General features: G+C 38.4%; 1 protein-coding gene across 1 annotated transcript; it reads left to right on the top strand.

Moving 5' to 3' along the window:
* Positions 1-288: 288 nt before the first annotated feature.
* On the top strand, positions 289-21,942 carry grm6b (glutamate receptor, metabotropic 6b). Its single transcript, XM_039674000.2, has 12 exons — positions 289-414; positions 1,534-2,146; positions 10,586-10,802; positions 11,426-11,561; positions 11,931-12,085; positions 12,538-12,678; positions 12,825-13,025; positions 15,048-15,187; positions 15,267-15,890; positions 16,525-16,836; positions 18,504-18,753; positions 20,647-21,942. Exons 2-11 carry the CDS (start codon positions 1,589-1,591, stop codon positions 18,741-18,743), a joined length of 2,724 nt encoding a protein of 907 aa, XP_039529934.1. The 5' UTR covers positions 289-414; positions 1,534-1,588; the 3' UTR covers positions 18,744-18,753; positions 20,647-21,942.
* Positions 21,943-22,559: the final 617 nt, after the last annotated feature.

Genomic DNA, 22,559 nt, shown 5'->3' on the forward strand with positions numbered 1-22,559 from the left:
GTAATCCCAATCTGTGCCCATTAGAGAGAGAGAGGGAGAGAGGGAGAGAGAGGGAGAGTGAGTGGGTAACAAAAGTGTAAGAGAGAGGGAGACAGAAAGCGAGAGAGTGAGCGAAAGAGACAGACAGAGTGAGGGGGCTTTTAAAGGATTTGACAGTGATTTGTAGAATCACAGTTGTGGAATGTTCGGTCTTTTCCAGCGTTTTATAGTTTCTTAAAGCTCTCCATATTTTCTACATTAAAATCTCACCTTAATCAAATAAATCTTTAGATTGTCGTTGTGTGAGAAGACTGTGAAGTGAGGACATTTTAAGATGAGAGCTGAAGATTCGGATGTTGGGGACATCTACTGTCGTGCTTCAAAACCATCCAACTTCAGCTCCAGATGGGCTCTCACTGGCAGCTGCATCAGTTGGTGAGTTTGGGCATAGACAATAATTACTAATCGTTATGCCAACAGATGGAATGTAAATTCCCTTAAAATGTTGTAATTGTAAAGATGTCTGTTCAGGTCTCGCGAAACGTGTAAGAAGCAGGGCAGCTGTTTCCAAGAACACCTTATCAAACGGGTGTGCGTGTGCGCGACGCGTGTGACAGTCTCCCCGCGGGAACTTCAGCTTTCAATCCAAATATAGCTATTTTACCGCTCACTTGTTGCTTAGCCTAATATGTATCAGTTAATTAGCATAAAATATGAATACGCTTGCCTATACATGCCCTCTATTCTCAGCGGTCTGTTGAGTGCGAAGACGAAAAAGTAAGTTAATTTTCCAGAAGACAGACTTTGGGTTGAAATAGCCTAATCATTTTTGTGTAAAATAAAATTATTCATAACAAACGGAGGCTAGCTATACACTAAATGTAAAAACTACCTGTTGTAGGCTACTTCCTTGAATTTTTGTCAATAAGCTTTTGTTATAGGCTAAATGTAAATGTAAAAGAATATGCTGCTGTGGTGCCCTTACATAAATCTAATAATAACAACATGTCTTTGGTCACTCTTTGGTCATTTTTTTTTTGAATGTAGGCCTACCCTACATTATCATGTTATAATATGGTATTAAGGTATAAATGGAATACCATAATATGGTGTAAAGAACCAAGTTTTTCATTCTTTGTTGAATAATCCTGGTGAAAGATATAAAATGGGGAAATTAAATATGAAAATACTGATTTTAACTAACTATTAAAACTAAGTAAAAAAAAAGTCAATATTGTGGGTTTGGTTGGCACAGTTAATCAATTCTATTACATTTAATAGAAAAGTGGGCTTGGTTGGTACAGTGTTAACATAACCCACAAGTAAACAAACTTAAAAGATGCTACCAAACACAATGTTGTGTGTGTGTACTGTAAATTGCATTAGCTATTATTATTATTGTAAATTCTATTATATTTAATTGAAAAGCTCTCAACCATCTATAATTGTGTTGTCTCTTGGTAATATCACACAATGTATCTGCAAAGCAGTGCTGTCGAAAGGCATATTTTGTGCTTCATTTTCGTGTACATCTTTTGTCTCATTTCTCCACAGGAGACACAAGTAGAGAAGAAAGCATTGTGCTGTAGCAGAAGAACCAGCCCCTTGCATGGCAGCAACCATGACTCCACATCAACACGCATCATCACTATGCCATCACTACAGGATCAGCAGGGCACCCAGACAACACGTGGGCTCCCTGATTCACATCATATGGATAGTGATGATGGGATTTACTCTAGAATCATCGGCCTCCTCCTCAGGAACTCATTCCATAAAGATCGAGGGTGACATCACTCTTGGAGGGCTTTTTCCGGTGCATTCCAGGGGCCCCGCTGGTGTTTCATGTGGGGAAATTAAGAAGGAGAAGGGGATCCATCGTATGGAGGCCATGTTGTATGCGCTGGACCAGATCAACAGTGACCCAGACCTGCTGCCTAACATCACCCTGGGTGCCAGGATACTGGACACGTGCTCCAGGGATACATATGCCCTTGAACAGTCCCTCACCTTTGTCCAGGCCCTCATCCAGAAAGACAACTCAGATGTTCGCTGTTCCAATGGAGAGCCTCCCATCATTCCAAAACCAGAGCGAGTGGTAGGGGTCATCGGGGCATCGGCCAGCTCAGTGTCCATAATGGTGGCCAATGTTCTTCGACTGTTTGCGGTGAGGGATCATTTTTAATTAACTACATTTTAATGTTGATTCCCTCAGTCTCAGGCTCAGCAAATGCTTAATTTAAGGCAAGACATTACAGGTGAATAGTTCAAACAAAAAGATATCGCCATACTTTCCCCAGTTTATTAATCAGAGTACATTAAGACAATTGTTTTGTATTACAAGTTTCTGAAATTTTAGATTGTTCAACGAGTTTGTTTGCCCATAAAATCTTTAAGATATTAGGTTAAACTTATTTGGCTTGCTGTTCCATGGAGAGGGGCTCGATGAAGCAGCTTCAACTCGAGCTCTGATATATTAAAAGGGAAAGGTACCTAAGAAGATGAAGGTGGAGTTTGGGGAGGTGGAGGAATGCTGGAACAGCTGTTTATATATTCAGGTTGTTGATTGAAAGATGAGATTGGGTCACTCCTCCCTAACTTATGTTTAGGAACTTAATTTAAACATGCAAATAAATATGAATTCATTTTATTGACATATTGGAGTTAAAGGATTTTTCAAGGAGGATTCTTTTTGTATCAGTCCATAAATCAGAAAATACTGTCAGAAAACAGCCAGAAAAATATTTCACCATATTTTAAGGAATAAAATATTATGTAAGTAAATCAGGCAAATTTACAAACCCTTCTCTAAAAGCTTTCGGAATATAGATATTTTACAACTGGAAAGTTTGGTGTAAGTGCTGCTGAAGTGGAGATGTCTGATTCAGAGCATTAGAAAAAACTCAATGGCATTTAAAGATATGTTTTGTAATAATTGCAATATAAAGATGCAAATAGACAAAGTGGGAACACATAAATGTACATTATGGATGTGTTCTTTCCACTACTCTAAAGAAGACATGTTATGGAAGCAAAATAGTCAAAAGTGACCACAACCAGTGTCTGAAAAACAATGTGTTTGCCTGTGGTGCCATAAGATGTATGGCACTTGTATGGATCTTTTTTTAATGTTGTGTGGCAGTCACTGGATTTCCTTCCTCTTGCATGGTGTTGCTGCAAGCCTGGATTCTGCAGCGCTGCAGATAGCGCAGGGCTACAGGAAGTATAACTAATTCTGTTAAAAGGTTTGGATTGTGTTTCAGCTCACTGGCCTCTCAGCAAGAGCTTCTTAAATGATATAGATTCTTTTTTTTTATTTTGTTGTAGAGTATCAGATTTTCCTTGAAGTGAGAAGTGTTTTTGAATTACGCACATCATTGACCTGTGTCCTTAAATCATTGTGAACCACTGCTTTGAAATGTGCTGCGTGCATGTCATTTAATTTCAAATCCTTTCTCATTTCTAGATCGTCATTCAGCTTGCAAATCCGACACCTGAACTACATTCAATTTCATCCCACCCTCTGCCACGTTTGATCTTTTTTATTTATTTATCAGTTTTAAAGGGGTCATATAATGATACATGCACTTTTACAAGTTGATTGAACTGAAATGTGTGTTGGCAGTGCCTGTACACAACCATTAGCCTGGTTAAAACCAGACCACTCTCAGTTGTAACTGAGATATGGTCTGGCAAAGTGTCAGAGACAAATCATTTCCAGAGGGGCGTCACCAACGAACATCGCGGGTAGACCTAAAACCAATCAGAGCGATGAAGGAGATGACGTATGCAGAGCGGCGGCCGGCGGAGAAACATCTCCGAGTGTTGTTCTTTGCTCGTTTTTTAACAAAAAGGAAACATTCAAATCGCTAAAAAACAGACTCAAAAGCTGATTCGAGCGATTGATGTTCGACGGCGGCATCCATCTTTGTAATGAAGGCTACAAAATCTGTTTCAAAATCCCAGCGCTGTCGTCATCGTGTAAAGCCCGCCCCAACGTTTCTGATTGGTGCCGCGATTTCTGTAGACTGGAAATGGGTTTGAATGAGCTCCTTGCCAGACTAACTTTCAGAGCAAATCTAAATTTGCCAGAAGTTGTTTGGGTTTTCGCAGACATAACCATCATATAATGATAAAAATCCATCAGTGTTTTTGTCTGGAAAACATCTCCTTAAATGTTTTCCTCTGTCTCAAATTGAGCCGTTCGATTTTGTAACATCACTAAATCGGACGCCCCCCCCCCCCCCCCCACGATTGTTGATTGACACCAGCGTTTAAACACATCCCCGCCCTGAGTGAGCTGCATAGTCCATCATTGTTGATACGCTGGAGTAGAATGGCATCTCAGCGATTGTGGTGTTCTGTTCTTGGGTGTAATAACGAACAAAGCAGTGATTTTAATGATCCTAAATCGGAACCGCTGAAGATGCAGTGGCTGGGTTTTGTTTTTGAAGGGAATATTCTCCACAAGCAACATCAATGCCTTTGTGTTTGCAAGAATCATTGCTCAACAGACTGCTTTATAAAGAGGGTCATTATAAAGCTGGTTTTGCTAAGAAGCTGCACCTGTCAAAAGAATTGGTACCAAATATTCGTGTCCCTGCTGCACTTCCAGAAGAAGTGAGTATAAAGTTTAATTACCCTTTATATTAATCTTTGCAAAGCGAGAAAAAAAGTTGTTCATGACCATTAACTGTAACAAACATACAATCTCACGGAGTTCCGCGACTCAGGAGAATGGATGTTGAACCGCCAGATGGTGGCCGTGATCTGGGAGGTGTTCGGGAAAGAGGAAGTGGACCTCTTTGCATCTCAGGAGTCGTCCCAATGCCCGCTCTGGTTCCCCCTGAGTCCACCAGCTCCATTGGGGATAGATGCATTCGCCAACCTGTGGCCGATGCGGAAACTCCATGCCTTCCCGCCCATCAAGTTGAACCAGGCGGTTCTGTCCAGAGTGAGGGAAAGCGGAGTCCGCCTTATAACCCCATTCTGGTCGTCCCAGCTGTGGTTTTCGGAGCTCATTCCTTTGCTGGGATCCCGGTCAGGGAGGATCTCCTTTCCCAACTTCATGGCAGGATTTGGCATCCTCGCCCCAACATTTGGAAGTTGTACGTTTGGCCCATCAGAGGCCGCTAGCTTTAAGCTCTGCTCTCCCAGCTGATGTTCAGGAAGCCATCGCAAGTGCGAGAGCCGCTTCTTACGAGGAGGCTGTATTCCTCCAAGTGGAGGGTGTTTGAGTTATGGTACTCAGCACATGCTAAGAACCCAGTTAGCTGCCCAGTTGGCTCAGTGCTGGAATTCCTATAAGATAAGTTTGCTTCTGGAGCGGCCGCTACCACTTTCCGAGTTTATGTCACGGCTATTTCCGCTCATAGAGAGTCAGACGAGATTCCCCTGGGTAAACTTAGGCTAGTTTAGACCTTTATGCATGGGGTGAGGTGCCTAAAACCGGCACGCTCCCCTGGAATTCCCTTGTGGGACCTGTCAGTCATCTTGTAGGGCTTGACAGAGGCTGACGTTAAAGGGTGCCCTAAAACGTCGGATGTTGACGTATGGTCAAAAGCGTCAGTTAGATGACGTCTTGTGATGAGAATGTGTTAACCTTCGAGCCCTTGAAGTCAGCCCCTGAGTGGATTCTGACTCTTAAGGTTGCTCTTTTGTTAGCTTTAACTTCATTGAAGCAGATAGGGAACTTACAGGCTCTCTCTATTACTGAGTCTTGGATTTCGCTCCTGGTCTGGTCAAGATTACCTTAAGGCCGAGACCAGGGTATGTACCCAAGGTTCTGTCCACAACTTTTCGCTCTCAAGTTATTAACCTTTACGCTTTCCATCCTCCTCCTTTTGCCTCTGAGGAGGATAGGAAACTTAACTTGTTCTGCCCGGTTCGAGCTTTGAAGTTCTATGTGGACTGCTCGGGCTGTTGGAGGAAATCGAACCAGCTCTTGGAATGTTTTGGTGCTGGCGCCGCGAGCTTGCCGCATCAAGGCAGAGGATTTCCCACTGGGTTACGGAAGCTATTTCACTGGCTTATGAGGTGCGTGGCCTGCCTTCACCACTTGGCATCAGAGCACATTCCACTAGAAGTGTGGCTTCCTCTCAAGCTCTTTTTAGAGGGGCCCTCTTGGAAGATATTTGTGTGGCAGCAGGCTGGTCCTCTCTGCACACTTTTGTCAGATTCTATAGTTTGGATCTTGACATGACTCCAGGTTTGGAGGAATTTTTAACCGGTCATGTAAAAATTCCTGGTCTTGTAATAGCTATGGCAGTGCTTTAACTTGGCGAGTTTGGTAATTCGTTCCCACTGCGTCTTAAAGCTATGCAGCGTTGAGTGAACCTATGAAAGAGAATGCCTCTGGTTACTTGCGTAACCTATGTTCTCTGAATAGGGAACGAGACGCTGCGTTCGTTGCCAAGCTCCTTGCGCTGCCGACAAGTTTTCTTTTTCGGCAGAGAAATCTGAGGAGCAGATGGCGCGCGCGTGTGTATATAATGTTACGACGTAAGAGCGTCAGGGTGGCGCCCGCGTTGGTGTGATTCTATAAGGGCTTCAGACAATCGGCACACCCAGAGGGCGTTCCCAGTGCGTCTTAAAGCTACGCAGTTCCCTATTCAGAGAGCATAGGTTACGCAAGTAACCAGAGACGTGTTTGACTAGGTAATTCATATTAATTTGTACAAAAATGGCATTATATGACCGACCCCTTTAATTATTTGTGTTCTTTGTGGTCAGCGCTTTAAGCTGCATGTGCTGATAACCTTGTCCAGAAGTTATTTGCAATCATTTCAATCAGTCACCATGGGTTCAGGGAAGAACAATTCACAAAATAAAAGTGACTCATCAAAGCTCCATTTGGTTTTTCTCAGGACATTATCCCTGGAATTTGTGCATCCTAATCGTATTTTGATGTGGTTGTTCATTACTTTTAGTGATACGTTCTGGAACAGGGCTGGCAATCATATCTCAATATTTTTTTTGCTTTTTGATGCCCTTGAACAGAGCATAGTTGTCACACAAATGAAGCAATGAAACCTGAGAAATATTTACTCCAGTAAGTGTCACCCACACTTTTGTATATCTCGGTATTTATATGTTTGCTCTGAAATTTGTTATTAAGGCAAGACAAAAACATGGTGACAGTATTTTCTGTAAAAACCTTTAACTCAAATATATAAACAATGTAAAAACTTATAAATAAGAAATTTGAACCTGGCTTTATCAAATGTTTAGATTTCTGTGCTAAAATATATACCAATTATTGCATATTTAGTTGGATGTATTTTTTTAACACAGCATTTAAAAAAAACTTGTAATGCAAAACTTTGATTAATCAAAAGGGGAAGTATGGCGATATATTTTTGTTGAAATTAGTATCCTATTTTACCCTGGTGTCATAACATTGAAATTATAATACAGCTAATTAGATTCATGTTTAATGCAAGTAAATCACAATTAAAATCTTAAAAATAAGACTTTATAATTAATGAATTTATAATTAAGTATAAAATTAACAAGGCATGTCAAGGGAAAATATTTTATTTTTAATTGATATAAAACAATGCAATCAATGAATTAATGAATTTATAATTAAGTACAAAATTAACAAGGCATGTCAAGGGAAAATATTTCATTTTTAATTTAAACATTCATATTTTACTCAATGTTTTTTGTCATATAATTTAATAATCAATTTAGGGACTTTCATGAATTTTTGTTGAATAATAAAGAGTTTGAATCGATTCACTGAAAGGGGTGTGTATGGACGTACCACAATACTTTAGTAACTGGACTAATAAACAGCTTGTGTCCTCAAATGTAATCTTCAATCATTTTCTATGTTTATCTTTACAAACTTGTTCATGGCCATGTTCCTCCCTGAGTTCTGGTAAGTGGTAACTGAGGAAGACAGATATTAACCACAGCATTACAGAGGATCCGCTCTCCATTAAAGCCCTCTCTCCAGCTCAGACTCCTGAGTCCTGATGGAAAATCAAGCATGAGCCCGGAGAAATGCAGTTGCCGTGTTATCACCTACAGCCAGCTTCTGTTCTGTGGCTTTAGCTGAATGAGTGCTGGCTTTAACACACAGATCGACAGGGACAGATCTCATTTCAGTCTCTAGATCTGCTTGATCCTCACATTCTCTAAATCAAGGGTTACACAAGATGTCTTTACATAAAGATTCATGCACCATTCTATATCAGATTCTTATGATAGGTGGATGACATTCGGCCTATAAAGCATATTTTTTGTAGAATTGGATGAAGTCCCATACAAGACTAACTTTTAAGTATATATTTTTTAATATCTTGTAAAAATGTCACTCTTCAAAGAACAATTTATGATTTCATTCAACTTTATGATTACATTAACTTTTTAATCAGAAATATTATTTAATCTGGATGAATCAACCTGGTTGTATTTGTACACCACACCAGTGAAAGTCATTTTTAAGGGTCAGATCGTGATGAATTTTTTTCACATTTTAGATGCTTAGGGAGCATGTCTAAAACGAATGAAACACTTCTAGGTAATGTTTGCATGCGACTGCTGTTAATGTTGACATGACTCATGTGTGGAAAGGCTCGAAGGCTGAAATGCTTATGATGCATAGCAACACGTTAGTATCTGAGACAAAATCTTTCAGCAACGTCCTCCTATAGCCATCTTTTCCTTTATATATATTTGCATTGATGCTTTGAAATGGGATTGGATGAGGAATGCCTTGCAAACTTTGAATATTGTTGTTTCTAATGCCAGACGTAACAAGTGTCTGAACGGTCATGGGTGGTGCAAAGGCTGTAATATATATATGATGGGGGAGGAGTGGTTAAATCTGTCATAGCAAGTAAGCTAGTAGAATTAAATATATTGTATGGCTTATGGCTGAGAAATGGCAACCTTGTCTCTTGATCTGTCTCTCTCCCTCTGTGCTTAACATAATTTGACTAAAACCCCTCTAATCCTTCCAGATAATCTGTCAAATGGTCCTCTCCCTCTTCTCTCCTTCTCCGGTCTGTAACCACCTTTTCCTCACTGTCCGCTTGCCCGCTTCTTTAAAGAACCTTTCAAGCCATACGGGCTCGGCAGACATTAGTCGGCGCAAAGCTTAGCCCAATGACATCAACTGCATCATTAAAAAACTAGCACAACAGTAAATTAATCTTCTCATCTTTTTTTTTTTATACAAACAAATGCTTTTACAGTGGTAGCTCGTGCCATCTGTATTTTCCCAGGATTTCTATGTGCTGCAGCAAACACTACCACTAAATCTAGGGTTGTTTTGCTGCAGGGGACGTGTTTCCTGTGTACTAAGCAATATTACTTAAGCAAATGTGCTGAATATCACTATCTTCAGACATTATTATATATCATGTATGAGCATGAATGATATTTATTTTATACAATAGTTCAGTAAACAAAAGATTAACCCAGTGTTGCCACAATAACTTTGTCTATTTTCACTCCGCCAATGGAAATAGTTTAAGCCAAAGGCACAGTTTTTTAATACTTCAGCGTCTCTGAGTGCATTCCTGAATCAGTGTTTTCTGAACAAATCGGTGGAGTGAATATTTCAATATTTGTGTCCGAAATGACACACCAGAAACGATATACTATGCACTATGTACTCGACCGTTTTGTGTATGAATATTATACACGGTTATTTTGTTATTCAGCACCCTCCATAAGGAAAGCTGCAACAGTTGAGTCCATCAAGTGTCTAACAATTCACCACCACTTTTTTCGGTTAATAAGTTCATCGTCCGGGTGTTTGAAGTGCAATTTTCTTTTTTTGAAATTTTCAGTACACACTTCTCACTCTATTTATACTACAAAACGGCTGAATAGTGCATAAGTACTCGAACTGTGATGCACTAATGACTCATTTCATCCCTGCATGAACATGAGTGAATGATTCAGTGACTCATAAATGCCTTCATCCAAAATCATGTACTCTCTGAGAAGGCAATTCTTTTGAATGAGTACTTGTTCTGGGACCGTTAAAATAAGTGTGTGCTTTATTGTATAAATGTAATCTGGATATAACACATTTCCCATGTTTTCATTGTCATGTGGCCTTTCAATGTGTCTAATGCACACTTCAGAATGTCGCTGTGAGTATTAAGTCATCTGGTTACTTTTTGCCTATACTCCTTTTGAATAATGTGAATTCTGACAAACCGGTATTACTCATACTGTTTTCTAGTAGGGAAGTCTGCATTTTCAGATGGAGCCAGTTTTAAATTAATTGATGGGGAAAATGTTTTATTGATTCACTCATAAAACAGTAACTCATCGCCACATACTGTTGTGATGATTTAACATACAGAAACAGTCACCCCAACAACACACTCTTTAAAATAAAGGTTCTTTATTGGCATGTTTGTTTCCAACATCCCCGCTGAGAAGAGTACCCAACCCCAGACCTGTCCACGATTTTAACCGAGGGCTAACACTCATCCTCCGGTTGTATAACATCATCAAATATGAATTTTATCAGTCCAGTAAAATCCATTTAGCAGAGAAATTCATGAAATTCATGTAAAGGACGCAAAGTGAGTCCTGCTGTTGCTCACTGTTGTGTTCTGTGTCTTCAATTTTGCAGATTCCTCAGATCAGTTATGCTTCAACCGCACCTGAGCTTAGTGACAACAATCGCTACGAATTTTTCTCCCGAGTCGTGCCACCAGATTCCTTTCAGGCCCAGGCGATGGTGGACATTGTCAAAGCCATGGGATGGAACTACGTTTCTACTCTGGCATCAGAGGGGAACTATGGAGAGAGTGGTGTAGATGCTTTCATCCAGATATCCAGGGAAGCAGGTACAGAAAAGTAATGAAAATAGGCTTCAGTGCTTTTAAAGAGCCCATTCTCATCCCAAGACGTCATCTAACTGACGCTTTTGACCATACGTCAACATCCGACGTTTTAGGGTACCTAATCCTAACCCTACCCCAGTCCTAAACCTAGCCGCGTGGATGCCCTAGGATTGCGTCATCTAAAGGGTACCCTAAAACGTCGGATGTTGACGTATGGTCAAAAGCTTCAGATGACATCTTTGGATGAGAATGTGTTTTTTTAAAAGATCGTATTTAAATCGACATATATAAATCAATATATGTGCTTTTATTGTAAGCTAATTTAACCTGATTTAACTTACCATGATTTTCCATACGTAACTGATGAGGAATTTATCACAGTCCATCCAACGATTTGACACACCTGATGTTGTATTTGATGAGGAAAGAGGATAATGATCAGGGGATAAAGGTTTCATGTGATTTCCTGTGGGTAAACAAGTTATTAGTCACCTAGACTTAATGACAGACATGCTACAGATTGAACGGGATGTTATATTCAGTCTAAAGATCCTGCAACCATCATTCTCTTATGAACGAATCAGAGTCCTTCAAAACTATTCGTCATTTTAATTTGTTTTATTCAGGGGGTCTTTGCATCGCACAGGCCATTAAAATCCCTAGGGAGCCAAGACCAGGAGAGTTTGACAAGATCATCAAAAGGCTAATGGAGACATCCAATGCCAGAGGGGTTATTATCTTCGCTAATGAAGATGACATCAAGTGAGTTGTCTTTTAGTAGTAATTCTGAATGACTCGGAAGCAGGAGATATAGCCTTGGAAAAGGTTTGAAAATGGTGTGAGAATAGATCAATCACCCTACAACTGTAGCATCAGGAGTCTTAATGGAAGAAGTAATAATGGCAAATTAATATATTACAGAGTGAATTTTAATCTAGTTTAATTTGCATTTTGTAATATAAGCTTAAATGAACCTGATAATGACACACACGCACGCACAAGAGCCCACTTGCACACACAAACACACACACAAATCAGCAATAATCAACAAATCACAACTATAATGGATCTGATTTTCCTTATCTTTAATGAACCTGCCTTTTCTGAGATTTTTGAATTCATTTATTGTAGGCGTGTCCTGGAAGCAGCAAAGAGAGCCAATCTTACAGGTCACTTTTTATTTGTGGGATCTGATAGCTGGGGAGCAAAAATCTCACCCATCCTGGACCAGGAGGACGTGGCTGAGGGTGCCGTTACCATCCTCCCCAAACGGGCGTCCATTGATGGTATGAACTTGTAGCAGTGTAAGATCAACAAAGGTTTCTTAATTAAGAAAAAATCCACCCCAAAAATTCAAGTTTTTCAAATTCAGACCCAGTTGTTCAAAAGGATTCTGCATCCATGCCCATGTATTAAGTACTTAATTAAAGCCAAGTCACATACTTATGATACATGCATATTTATGTATGTAGCGCACTATGCAATACAGATTGTGTTGATTCAATTCTGTTCAATAACTGTGTAAATGTTGCAGTTAATCAATTATGAAGTTGTATTCAGCTATAAGGAAAATTTTAAAGAATTGTAATGCAGCTTTTGCCATACAGCTGAAAATGACAAAGACACTATTTCACTTATAGTATGTGTCCCACAGAAGAAAAATAACAGCATATGGTTTTGCAATGATGACATATTTTTTTATTCTGGGGTGAACTGTCCCTGTAACCCTGTTTCTCAGGGTTTGACCAGTACTTTGCCTCAAGATCTCTGGAAAACAACAGGAGGAACATCTGGTTCGCCGAGTTCTGGGAGGATGACTTCAAATGCAAACTGACACGACCTGGAATCAGAGGCGAAAGCGGGCTGAGGAAATGCACAGGCGAGGAAATCATTTCCAACAAATTACTCCCATAAACGCTGTAGTACTTGAATTATCATGCATTCTTATGCTTTTAAGATGTGCACAGCACATATAAATGGATTATTCCTCCAGCAAAGCCTGTCACGTTGCTTTCGGTTTTTCAGGAGAAGAACGAATCAGCCAGGATTCGGCATACGAGCAGGAAGGGAAAGTGCAGTTTGTGATCGACGCTGTGTACGCCATGGCCCATGCTCTCCATAGCATGCACATAGACCTTTGTCCGGGTTCAATGGGCGTTTGTGACAAAATGGACCCGGTGGATGGAAAAATGCTGCTGAGCTACATTCGTGCTGTCAATTTTAATGGTAAGCCTTCTCAAGGACACAGCTGAAGCATGTGAGCCATTCCAAACATTGTGAACGAGACCTTGAGACAGTCAGAATTTCCGTAATGGCTTTGTATTCATACAAGACTAATGAACTTCACAGCAGTTTGAATGTAAGTTATTATTTCCGAGGAATGCTTTGTTTGAATCTGCCAGGAAGGTTGCACGAATGAAACGTGCACTTCTCGAATCGAGGATATTGGCATTACAGTGAGACTGACAGGTGATAATAGGTGAAGAGTAGTTTCTGCAAGAGGGGAAAGGACAGAAAAGAAGCTGCTGTTTCCAAGGAGGAGGGTTGTGAGTCCCATGGGTTAGTCAGAGTGCGGCGAGAGAGGTCAGCACTCAATCCCAGCCTGAAGAGATCCACTAATGCACAATGCAGCGGCACACGTACCTCGTCTCTCTCTCTCTCCTTGTCTATGATTCTCCCTGGGGCAGCCTCTCTCCAAACACAAGGCGCATTTCCTTTTCAGTGCTATCTTTCGGTGAAAATCCCTTTTCTTTTTGTCACTCGCTCTTAAGACATTTCCATGAAAAGCACAGCTATTCAGTTTACGCACAGTGGACGTCCTCACGCTCTTGTGTGGAAATCTTTTGGGCTTTGAGTGCCTAAGGGGAACGGAACACTGTGTGCAGACTTTAACTTGCGATTCGTAAACTCTAGAATGTTAAATTGAGTTTGCCTTGTTGTGCCACATTTTTCCTCATAGAATTTTAGTTTGTTGGTAGCACTTTACAGAAAGGTTCATGAATTAGTTAAATGCATTACTTAACATGAACCATCAACAATCAAAAATATTTCTAAAGCAGTTCTTAATCTTATTTAATGTTAATTTCAATATTAACTAATACATTATTAAAAACAAAAGTTGTATCTGTTAATATTATTTAATGGATTTGCGCTAACATGAACAATGTTCTAATAACAACTAACATTAACAAAGATGAATAAATGCTGTAACAAATGTATTACCATTAGTTAAAGGAGTAGTTCACTTTAAAAAAAAAAACATTTGCTGATAATTTACTCACCCCCATGTCATCCAAGATGTCCATGTCATTCTTTCTTCAGTCGAAAAGTAATTAAGGGTTTTGATGAAAACATTCCAGGATTTTCTCTATATAATGGACTTTACTGGTTACCAAACAGTTCAAGGTCCAAAAGACAGTTTCAGTGCAAACTGTTCAAAGGGCTTTAAACGATTCCAGACGATGATGAATAAGGGTCTTATCAAGCGAAACGATCGCTCATTTAAAAAAAAAAGTTTAAGTTTTATAAGCTAAAATGGTCACCTTACTCTGTTCTGTGATGCACGTTCGTGACTCTCCTGTTCGAACTCGTTTCTCAAAATGAACAAATCTTTTTCCGTGTCATTTGGTTCATTCAACGAACGAAATGAACGAATTGACTCTGAAAAAGATTAGTTCATTTTGATAAATGAGCGATCGTTTCGCTTGATAAGACTTGATATTCATCGTCAGGAATCATTTAAAGCCCTTTGAACAGTTTGCACGGAAACTGTCTTTTGGACAGTTTGAACTGTTTGGTTACCAGTAAAGTCCATTATATGGAGAAAAATCCTTAAATTCTTTTCGACTGAAGAAAGAATGACATGGACATCTTGGATGCTATGGGGGTGAGTAAATTATCAGCAAAAGTTTTTTGAAAAGTGAACTACTCCTTTACTGCATTAATTAATGTTAAGTAATGGGACCTTATTGTAAAGTGTTACCATTTTGTCAGATACAACTCTGTATTTTTTTTAAGCAAGCTTTGTTCTGGAAAAGTCACCTTCAAAGTTATGCTTGATAATTTTACTTTAAATCAAAAGGTGAAAAAGAACAATGGTTTGCAGAAGCATGCATTGTCACGCATTAGTCCAATTTTATGCCATCGCAGTGGGCCGTTTCTTTTAAATACTCTGTCGTTTCAAATTATTGCATTTGAAATAATAACTAGTGATGTTGAATATCAAAACCCTGTGTGTTTACTCTGAAGGCAGTGCCGGTACAGGTGTGATGTTTAATGAAAACGGTGACGCCCCAGGACGATACGATATCTTTCAATACCAGCTTTCCAATACCACCAGCCCGGGATATAAATTCATCGGCCAGTGGACCAACCACTTGCGACTCAATGTAAGCATGTTAAGATCCTTTGTAGTTTGGGACATTTCTGAATGCATGTTCTTGAAATATTCCCCTCTCTTTCTGTAAGGCTGAAGAAATGCAGTGGTCTGGAGGGGATAAAGCTGTTCCAGACTCGGTTTGCAGCTTCCCCTGTGAGTCTGGGGAGAGGAAGAGGATGGTGAAGGGTGTGCCGTGCTGCTGGCATTGTGAACTATGCGACGGCTATCAGTACCTATTGGACGAGTTTAACTGTGACATGTGTCCCTTTGACATGAGACCCACCCCGAACCGCACAAGCTGCAGACCCACTCCCATCATCAAGCTGGAGTGGAGCTCACCGTGGGCCATTATCCCGGTATTTCTGGCAGTTCTGGGCATTCTTGCTACATCAGGAGTCATCATCACCTTCATCCGTTTCAACGACACTCCCATAGTCCGTGCTTCGGGCCGAGAGCTCAGCTATGTTCTCCTGACGGGCATCTTCCTCATCTACCTCATCACCTTCCTCATGATCGCCGAGCCAGGCCCCGTGGTGTGTGCGTTTCGCCGGCTGTTATTGGGGCTGGGCATGTGCATCAGTTATTCTGCCATGCTCACAAAAACGAATCGAATCTATAGGATCTTTGAGCAGGGAAAGAAATCAGTCACGCCACCAAAATTTATCAGCCCCACGTCCCAGCTGATCATCACATTTATTTTGATCTCAGTACAGGTGCGTGTATGTCTGTTATTCAATTTACATTCATTTAGCCGACGCTTTTATCCAAACGATCTACCAGATCCTTGAGCAACATACATATTAAAACTGCAAAATCGTCTAGAAAGTTTTTCACATAATTTTCTAGTATTGTCACAACTGTTTGTTTTGTCTATTCAAAAAATTGTAGAATTAATAAATAAATAAATAAAAATAACATTTCCAACAAACTAAATCTGAACAATATTCTGTCAATTCCACTAAATTTGTCTTTTTTGAACACACAAAACACAGTAATTCAACATATGTGGGAATGTAATATATATATATACTTTTTATCTAAATGAACTCTTGATCAGAGTAACTGCTTTGTTTTGTGTTGACAGTGTTGTCACTGTGCTTTATGTCTCCAAAAGATATTTCGGTCTAAAGACTTTTTGTCCATTAAATAATTAAAGAAGCAAGCTTTTGAGTATAGCACGGAGGGGCTGCAATTTCACTGAAAGCTCTTCTCTTTTTAGTGTCCTCCATTAATGGTTGTTTATTATCAGAGAAAACATTTAGAAACATTCTAATTGAACTGATTTTAGGACCTTTATAGAAGTTGATTTTGTGTGAACGTTGATCCATGGCTCTTTTCTTCTCACAGCTCCTGGGTGTTTTCATTTGGTTTGGAGTGATTCCCCCTCACACGAATATCGACTTTGATGAGCTACGTCCCCCCAACCCAGAGTATGCCCGTGGAATCCTGAAATGTGATATGTCAGATCTGTCTCTGATTGGCTGTCTGAGCTACAGTATGGGGCTGATGGTCACATGTACAGTCTATGCCATTAAGAGCAGAGGCGTTCCTGAGACCTTCAATGAGGCCAAACCCATCGGTTTTACCATGTACACCACCTGTATCATCTGGTTGGCCTTTGTTCCCATTTTTTTCGGCACATCACAATCCACGGAAAAGGTAAACTGTCAATAAGATATTTTGGACAGATTTTTCTGATTTAAATAGAACAGGCAATATAGACCAGCTCTCTCTATATAAAATATATATATATATAATTACATTTACATTTATTCATTTAGCAGACGCTTTTATCCAAATCGACTTACAAATGAGAACAATAGAAGCAGTTAAACTAACAATAGGACAACAATATGAAAGTGCAATGACCCTTCCCAGTTTAATCTAACACAGTATGTGTATTTAAAAAAGAAAAAGATAATAGATATAGAATAGAAGATAAAGTGTTAGTATTAATGGATCAAGTGTTGCAGAAAAAATAGATGTACGTTTTGTTTTTGTTGCAACAATGCATTAAATCCATTTGTTCATCAGTATTTTCCCTGACTATGTAAATAAGCACATTAAATTTAAAATTATAATTAATTTTGTCACAAATACATATGTCACTTACATTGCAATCATTTCACGATTGCTTCACTATTAACAGTATGTGTTTGGGTCTGTTGGCATATTTGATATAATCCTAAAATATAAAATCTAAGTTTTGCTTCCATGATATTAGTGTTGAAGATTCGCTGGTGCCTGACATTAACATGTTATACAGAAATATGATCTTCACCCTGTATGTCTAGACATACATTTCTCTGGATAAGATGGCTCATGTTCAGTTAATGATGCTGGAACATTTACTTGTGAATGCTTCAACCATAATCAGATATTAGAAACCTAAAAAACTGTAGCTATATCTGGTTAACATAATTGCTATTTAATTGGATTATGTTTTGTGTTGGACTAAAAGCTGTTAAGATCCTAGCCACACTTAATGCATTTAGTCATTCAATTTTTCATGTCTATTCATCCTGTGGGGGATGGTTTTGCTTACAAAGCACAGGGATTTAAAAATGGAAAGTATACTCTGACTAATAGAGAGGTCTTTTAGTGGCCGGTCAACCGCAAAGCTTTTGACCCTCAGGTGGTCTTCAAGTCTTTTCAATTCTTGAAAATGCATGGAAAAATAAAAGACTCAGAGTGGGCTGCAGTGTTTATGTACATATATTTTTAGATGTTTTTGAGGGCTGTTATCTCACAATTCATTATACAATTTTTGTAGTTTTATAATGTTAATAAAAAAACAGTTTTAATATTTTCTTGTGTGACATCACTTTAGACTTTTTAGAGAGGCAGTCATATGGGTGCTGTCCACATGATTTCATGAAATTTAAGACCTCTTTAGGGGCTATTATGATATTTATATTATTATTGAACACAACTGTGTTTTGCATCTTTGCCAGTTGTCATATATGAATGACTCACATATCAATAAACATGGATGAGCTCAGGCTTCATTCACTTGGCTCATATTAAAGACCCATAAAATAGGGAGTCTCATCGCTGACCTCACATCAACCTTACTTGAATACATAATTAATGTATGCAAATTATATGTTGCACTAAAACGGGATACTATAAACTGACAGCTCTTTGGGTCATTACACTGATTACACTGATTTCCAGGGAATGACTTGTGACCATCAACAGAGAGTATGTATATAAGTGTAATGTGGAGTGCTAAAGCCCTGACAGCTGATCTACCACTTGTGATAGGTCGCAGCTGAGGCCAGGCTAAAATATTACTCTTAATCTTTTTTCCCGCCCTGAACCAGATGTTCATTCAGACCACCACGCTGACTGTGTCCATGAGCTTGAGTGCCACGGTGTCCCTGGGCATGCTGTACATCCCCAAAGTCTATGTCATCATCTTCCACCCAGAGCAGAACGTTCAGAAGCGCAAGCGTAGCTTCAAAGCCGTGGCCCAGGCAGCCACTGTTTCCACTCATCTCTCGCAGAAATCCAACGACAAGCAGAACGGAGAGACTAAAATTGAACCTGATAGATCCCAATAAAGACCAGAAGGTAAAAAAATATTTTGTACCTGCATATCTTACCTGTATACGTATATTTATATATTCACACAAACACACACACATCAACCTTCAGTGTATATATACTGTATATATATCGAAAGTATTCAAACCCCTGAATAGAATCCCTCACAACAGCACAAAACTGCAAAAGAGATGTTGTCTCAAGCACACCTGATGCAAGCAATCAAGGGCTTCATTAGTTACACCAGGTGTGCTTGAGCTAGAACACATGAAATGTCAGAAATTGCTAGGTTTTTGGAGTGTCACATTTGATTGCATGTTAGAAATATGGCTATAAAAGAATGGTCCAAAAAGATAAGAGAAAAAAATCATCACCCCTCACAAATCAAGGAACAGTATAAATGGCGAAGGCACAATGTTTCTGGAACACCGTTGGAAGCATAGTTCGCAAGTTCAACGTTAAAGGAACAGTGGTTACACTACAGAAAAAGGTAGCTATCAACATCTGAAACCAAATTTTCAGAAAGACCCTCAAGTAGGTGTGGAGGTGTGGAAAGCAGGATGGATTCATTAATGTATCAGGAAATCCTAGGAGAAAAAAAATTGTGGCGTCAATGAGGGAGCTGAAGTTTGGGTGTCATTGGACCTTCCAACTGGACAAGGATCCCAAGCATACCTTAAATTCCAGCTAGGCTTGGCTATAGAAGAAGTCCTGGAATATTCTACAGTGGCCATCAGTCACCTGACTTGAACCACATAGAAAATCTCTGGTGGGATTTGTATAAGCATCATGCGAACCCAATAATATTACTGTTCTGAATGCCATTGCTCATGAGGAATGGGCTAAGATTCCTCAGAAACGCTGTCAGAAGCTGGTGTCTGGTATATATATCCCGTTTGCAGCAGGTCATAACAGCAAAATGGTGTTCTACTAAGTACTATAGATGCTTACCGTGAAGGGGTTGAATAATTTTGAGACTGCAGAAGTCATTAAAAAATGCATTTTAAGTTGAATTTGGGGAAACCACTTGAAACATTTCTTGTGTTGAGCTATTCCAATTTTTTTTTTTAGTTTTTCATTGCAAACAGCTGAAAGTCTGTAAATTTAGCCACACTGTAAAAAAAAATATTGATGGTTTAACTTAAAAAAGTAAGTAACCTGATTGCCTTAAAATTTTATGTTCATTGAACTGGAAAAAGCGAGTTAATACAATGAAGGAGAATGTTTTAATCATCAGAAACTCAAAATTACATGTTATCTGAACTAAATAAATGATTTAAGTTGATTTGACAAAAGAAAAAATGTTGTGATTACTACACTGTAAAAAAATTGTTGGTTTAACTTAAAAAAGTAAGTTGATTGAACTGGAAAAGTGAGTTAATACAATAAAGGAGATTAATTTAATCATCAGAAACTCAAAATAATAAGTTATCTCAACTAAATAAATTATTATAAAGTTGATTTGACAAAAGAAAATATGTTGTGATAACAAATCTTGAAAATATTTTTTTACAGTGCATATATATATATATATATTCAAGAAATATTTTCAAGATTTGTTATATATATATATATATATATATATATATATATATATTAAATGTGAGGGAAGAACAAAACACTAAACTTAAAAAAGGTAAACTACAGCATCAGGTTTTATTTTTCTATGGAAAAAAGGCATATAAACTCCAAAAGCTCAGAGGAAAAAAATAAAAAAATTGACTACAACACAATCAGTTATTAATATTTCATTGGTTCTCTCTTGTTTTTGCATGTGTTCATAATTTAATTGCATGACAACCTGGCCAAAAGTTATGTCTGCAAAGTAGAATTGTTTCAATAATAATTAGTCTGGACATTAATAATTTGTTGTTTCACAGACAAACTGCATTATATAACATATATGCTATCTATCTTCAGGTGACCAAGGAGATACTCAAGGCAAACTGCTGTTTGCTAAATCATTCATTTTGCAACCTCAAATGGACAAAGATCACTAGAGGATGTGTGGATTTGTAATATCTGCAACAAGAGAAGAGTCTGGCTGAGAATAACACTGAATTAATTGTACAATATGTACAGAAATTAGAGGATCAATGGATTCTTTTTAATGTGGAACTCTCACATCAGCTTTGAGACTGGAACGTATTTGTCCCCTTGAATATTTCCCTTGACACCACAGCTTCACCAACCGAGTTGAAATGATAGATTTGTGAATTCATGATGAAGAAGAACAAAGTCACTGGAGAAAAACAGTAAAACATTTCTTTTACCAGCATTTCTTGAAAGACTAGTGTTTGCATCTGATGTATCCAAATGGAATCTGAAGTCACATTCAGTTTCAGTGTCATCTCCATCCTTACCTCCAGTACATATCATAAATGATGACAGAGCTACAGAGACAATGTTGGGATCAAATATGTTTCAACAGTCAAGCCAGTAGAACGCAGACACAAGGAGGTTTCACTCTCTTCGAACTCTTTGCTTTCGAAAATGTGCCATAACTTATGTTTCCGAATAAATGTTTTAAGTGTCTTGTGTGCAATCCTTATAATAGGCAATCCTGTATTCTAAATCATATTTATTAAAAATGATAGATTACCAAGAGAAAGCAATGACAATCTGTAATGACAACAAAGTTTTGATTAGAGATGTTTAGTTTGATCATGTTTCCTTGAGCTCCCCAAGAAATACTGATTTTTAAACAAAATGTATGCTAATGATCAGTATTTAATGATTGATTAAAATAAAAAGTAACAAGTCGACTTTAGAGACTGACGTTCAAATCCTTTTATTGTCACATGCAACTAGCATTCAGAGTAGTCACGTACATATTTTCCATAGCAAATGGGGAAAAAGACAAGTAAAAACAAGTACATTGTTTGATTAGTGTTACTTGCAGTATTATTTCAAGAAGCATTTAATATTAAATGATGATGACCATGCAGTTACTCAGGTTACAAGTTGGCTTAATAGCCATTGATGAATTTTGAGGGAGTCTTGTTTTCATTTAAGAGGTAAAAGAAAAAAAACAACAACACTGGAATAAAAATGTATTGATTGAATGCATGTTGGGGGAAAAATGATTTAATAAAATCCTGAAAAACATTGAAGAAATCATATCCTCCTTTATAGAATCAGTATGATTGTGAGTGTCTTTTGTTCTCATAGTTGTTGTAAGAGAAAAACACAGTGGTCCATTTACCCCGGGCTATTCATCCATTGTTCTATCATCTATAATCATGTAAATGTCTCAGTTACTTAATATCTGTGAGAGGTGATGTCTTAGAAAATCTGTTTAGATTCATAAAGTTACAAAAGAATACTGAATTGTCGATAAACTGTTGAATAATTGAAAATATATGCACACCCTGAGGTGTAGCCTAAACTCTTTGGGTCATGGCCACATTATCACCTCAGTGCAGAAACTTTTCAATAATTTCAATAAGTTTTAAATCTACTGAACATAATAACAACTCACCCAAACTATTAAGCTATTTGAAAGCATCCCTCACTTTAGAATGGTGGTTTGTTTCTAAGCAATTCTTGGTCATACAAAAAGAGAAACAGCATACTTTACATTTTAATAGAAACTGTGCATCATTTTTATGGAATTTAGTATGGATTTTCTAATTATCTTTTCATACAAGCATATGCTGCAGATTATGGCAGTTTAAATAATGTGGCAAAGTGATAATGTGGTCAAAAAAACCTGAAACTAGTTTATAGTTGCAGTTATAGATCATCTGTTCAGCAATGTTAGAGAATATCAAACATGAGGCACACCATTGCCACTTTAAAAATGAGTGTTCACCGATAAAACATTTTCAAAT

The sequence above is a fragment of the Pimephales promelas genome, chromosome 21 (genome assembly GCF_988280905.1).
Source record: "Pimephales promelas chromosome 21, fPimPro1.hap1.1, whole genome shotgun sequence".
NCBI classification, from domain to species: domain Eukaryota; kingdom Metazoa; phylum Chordata; class Actinopteri; order Cypriniformes; family Leuciscidae; genus Pimephales; species Pimephales promelas.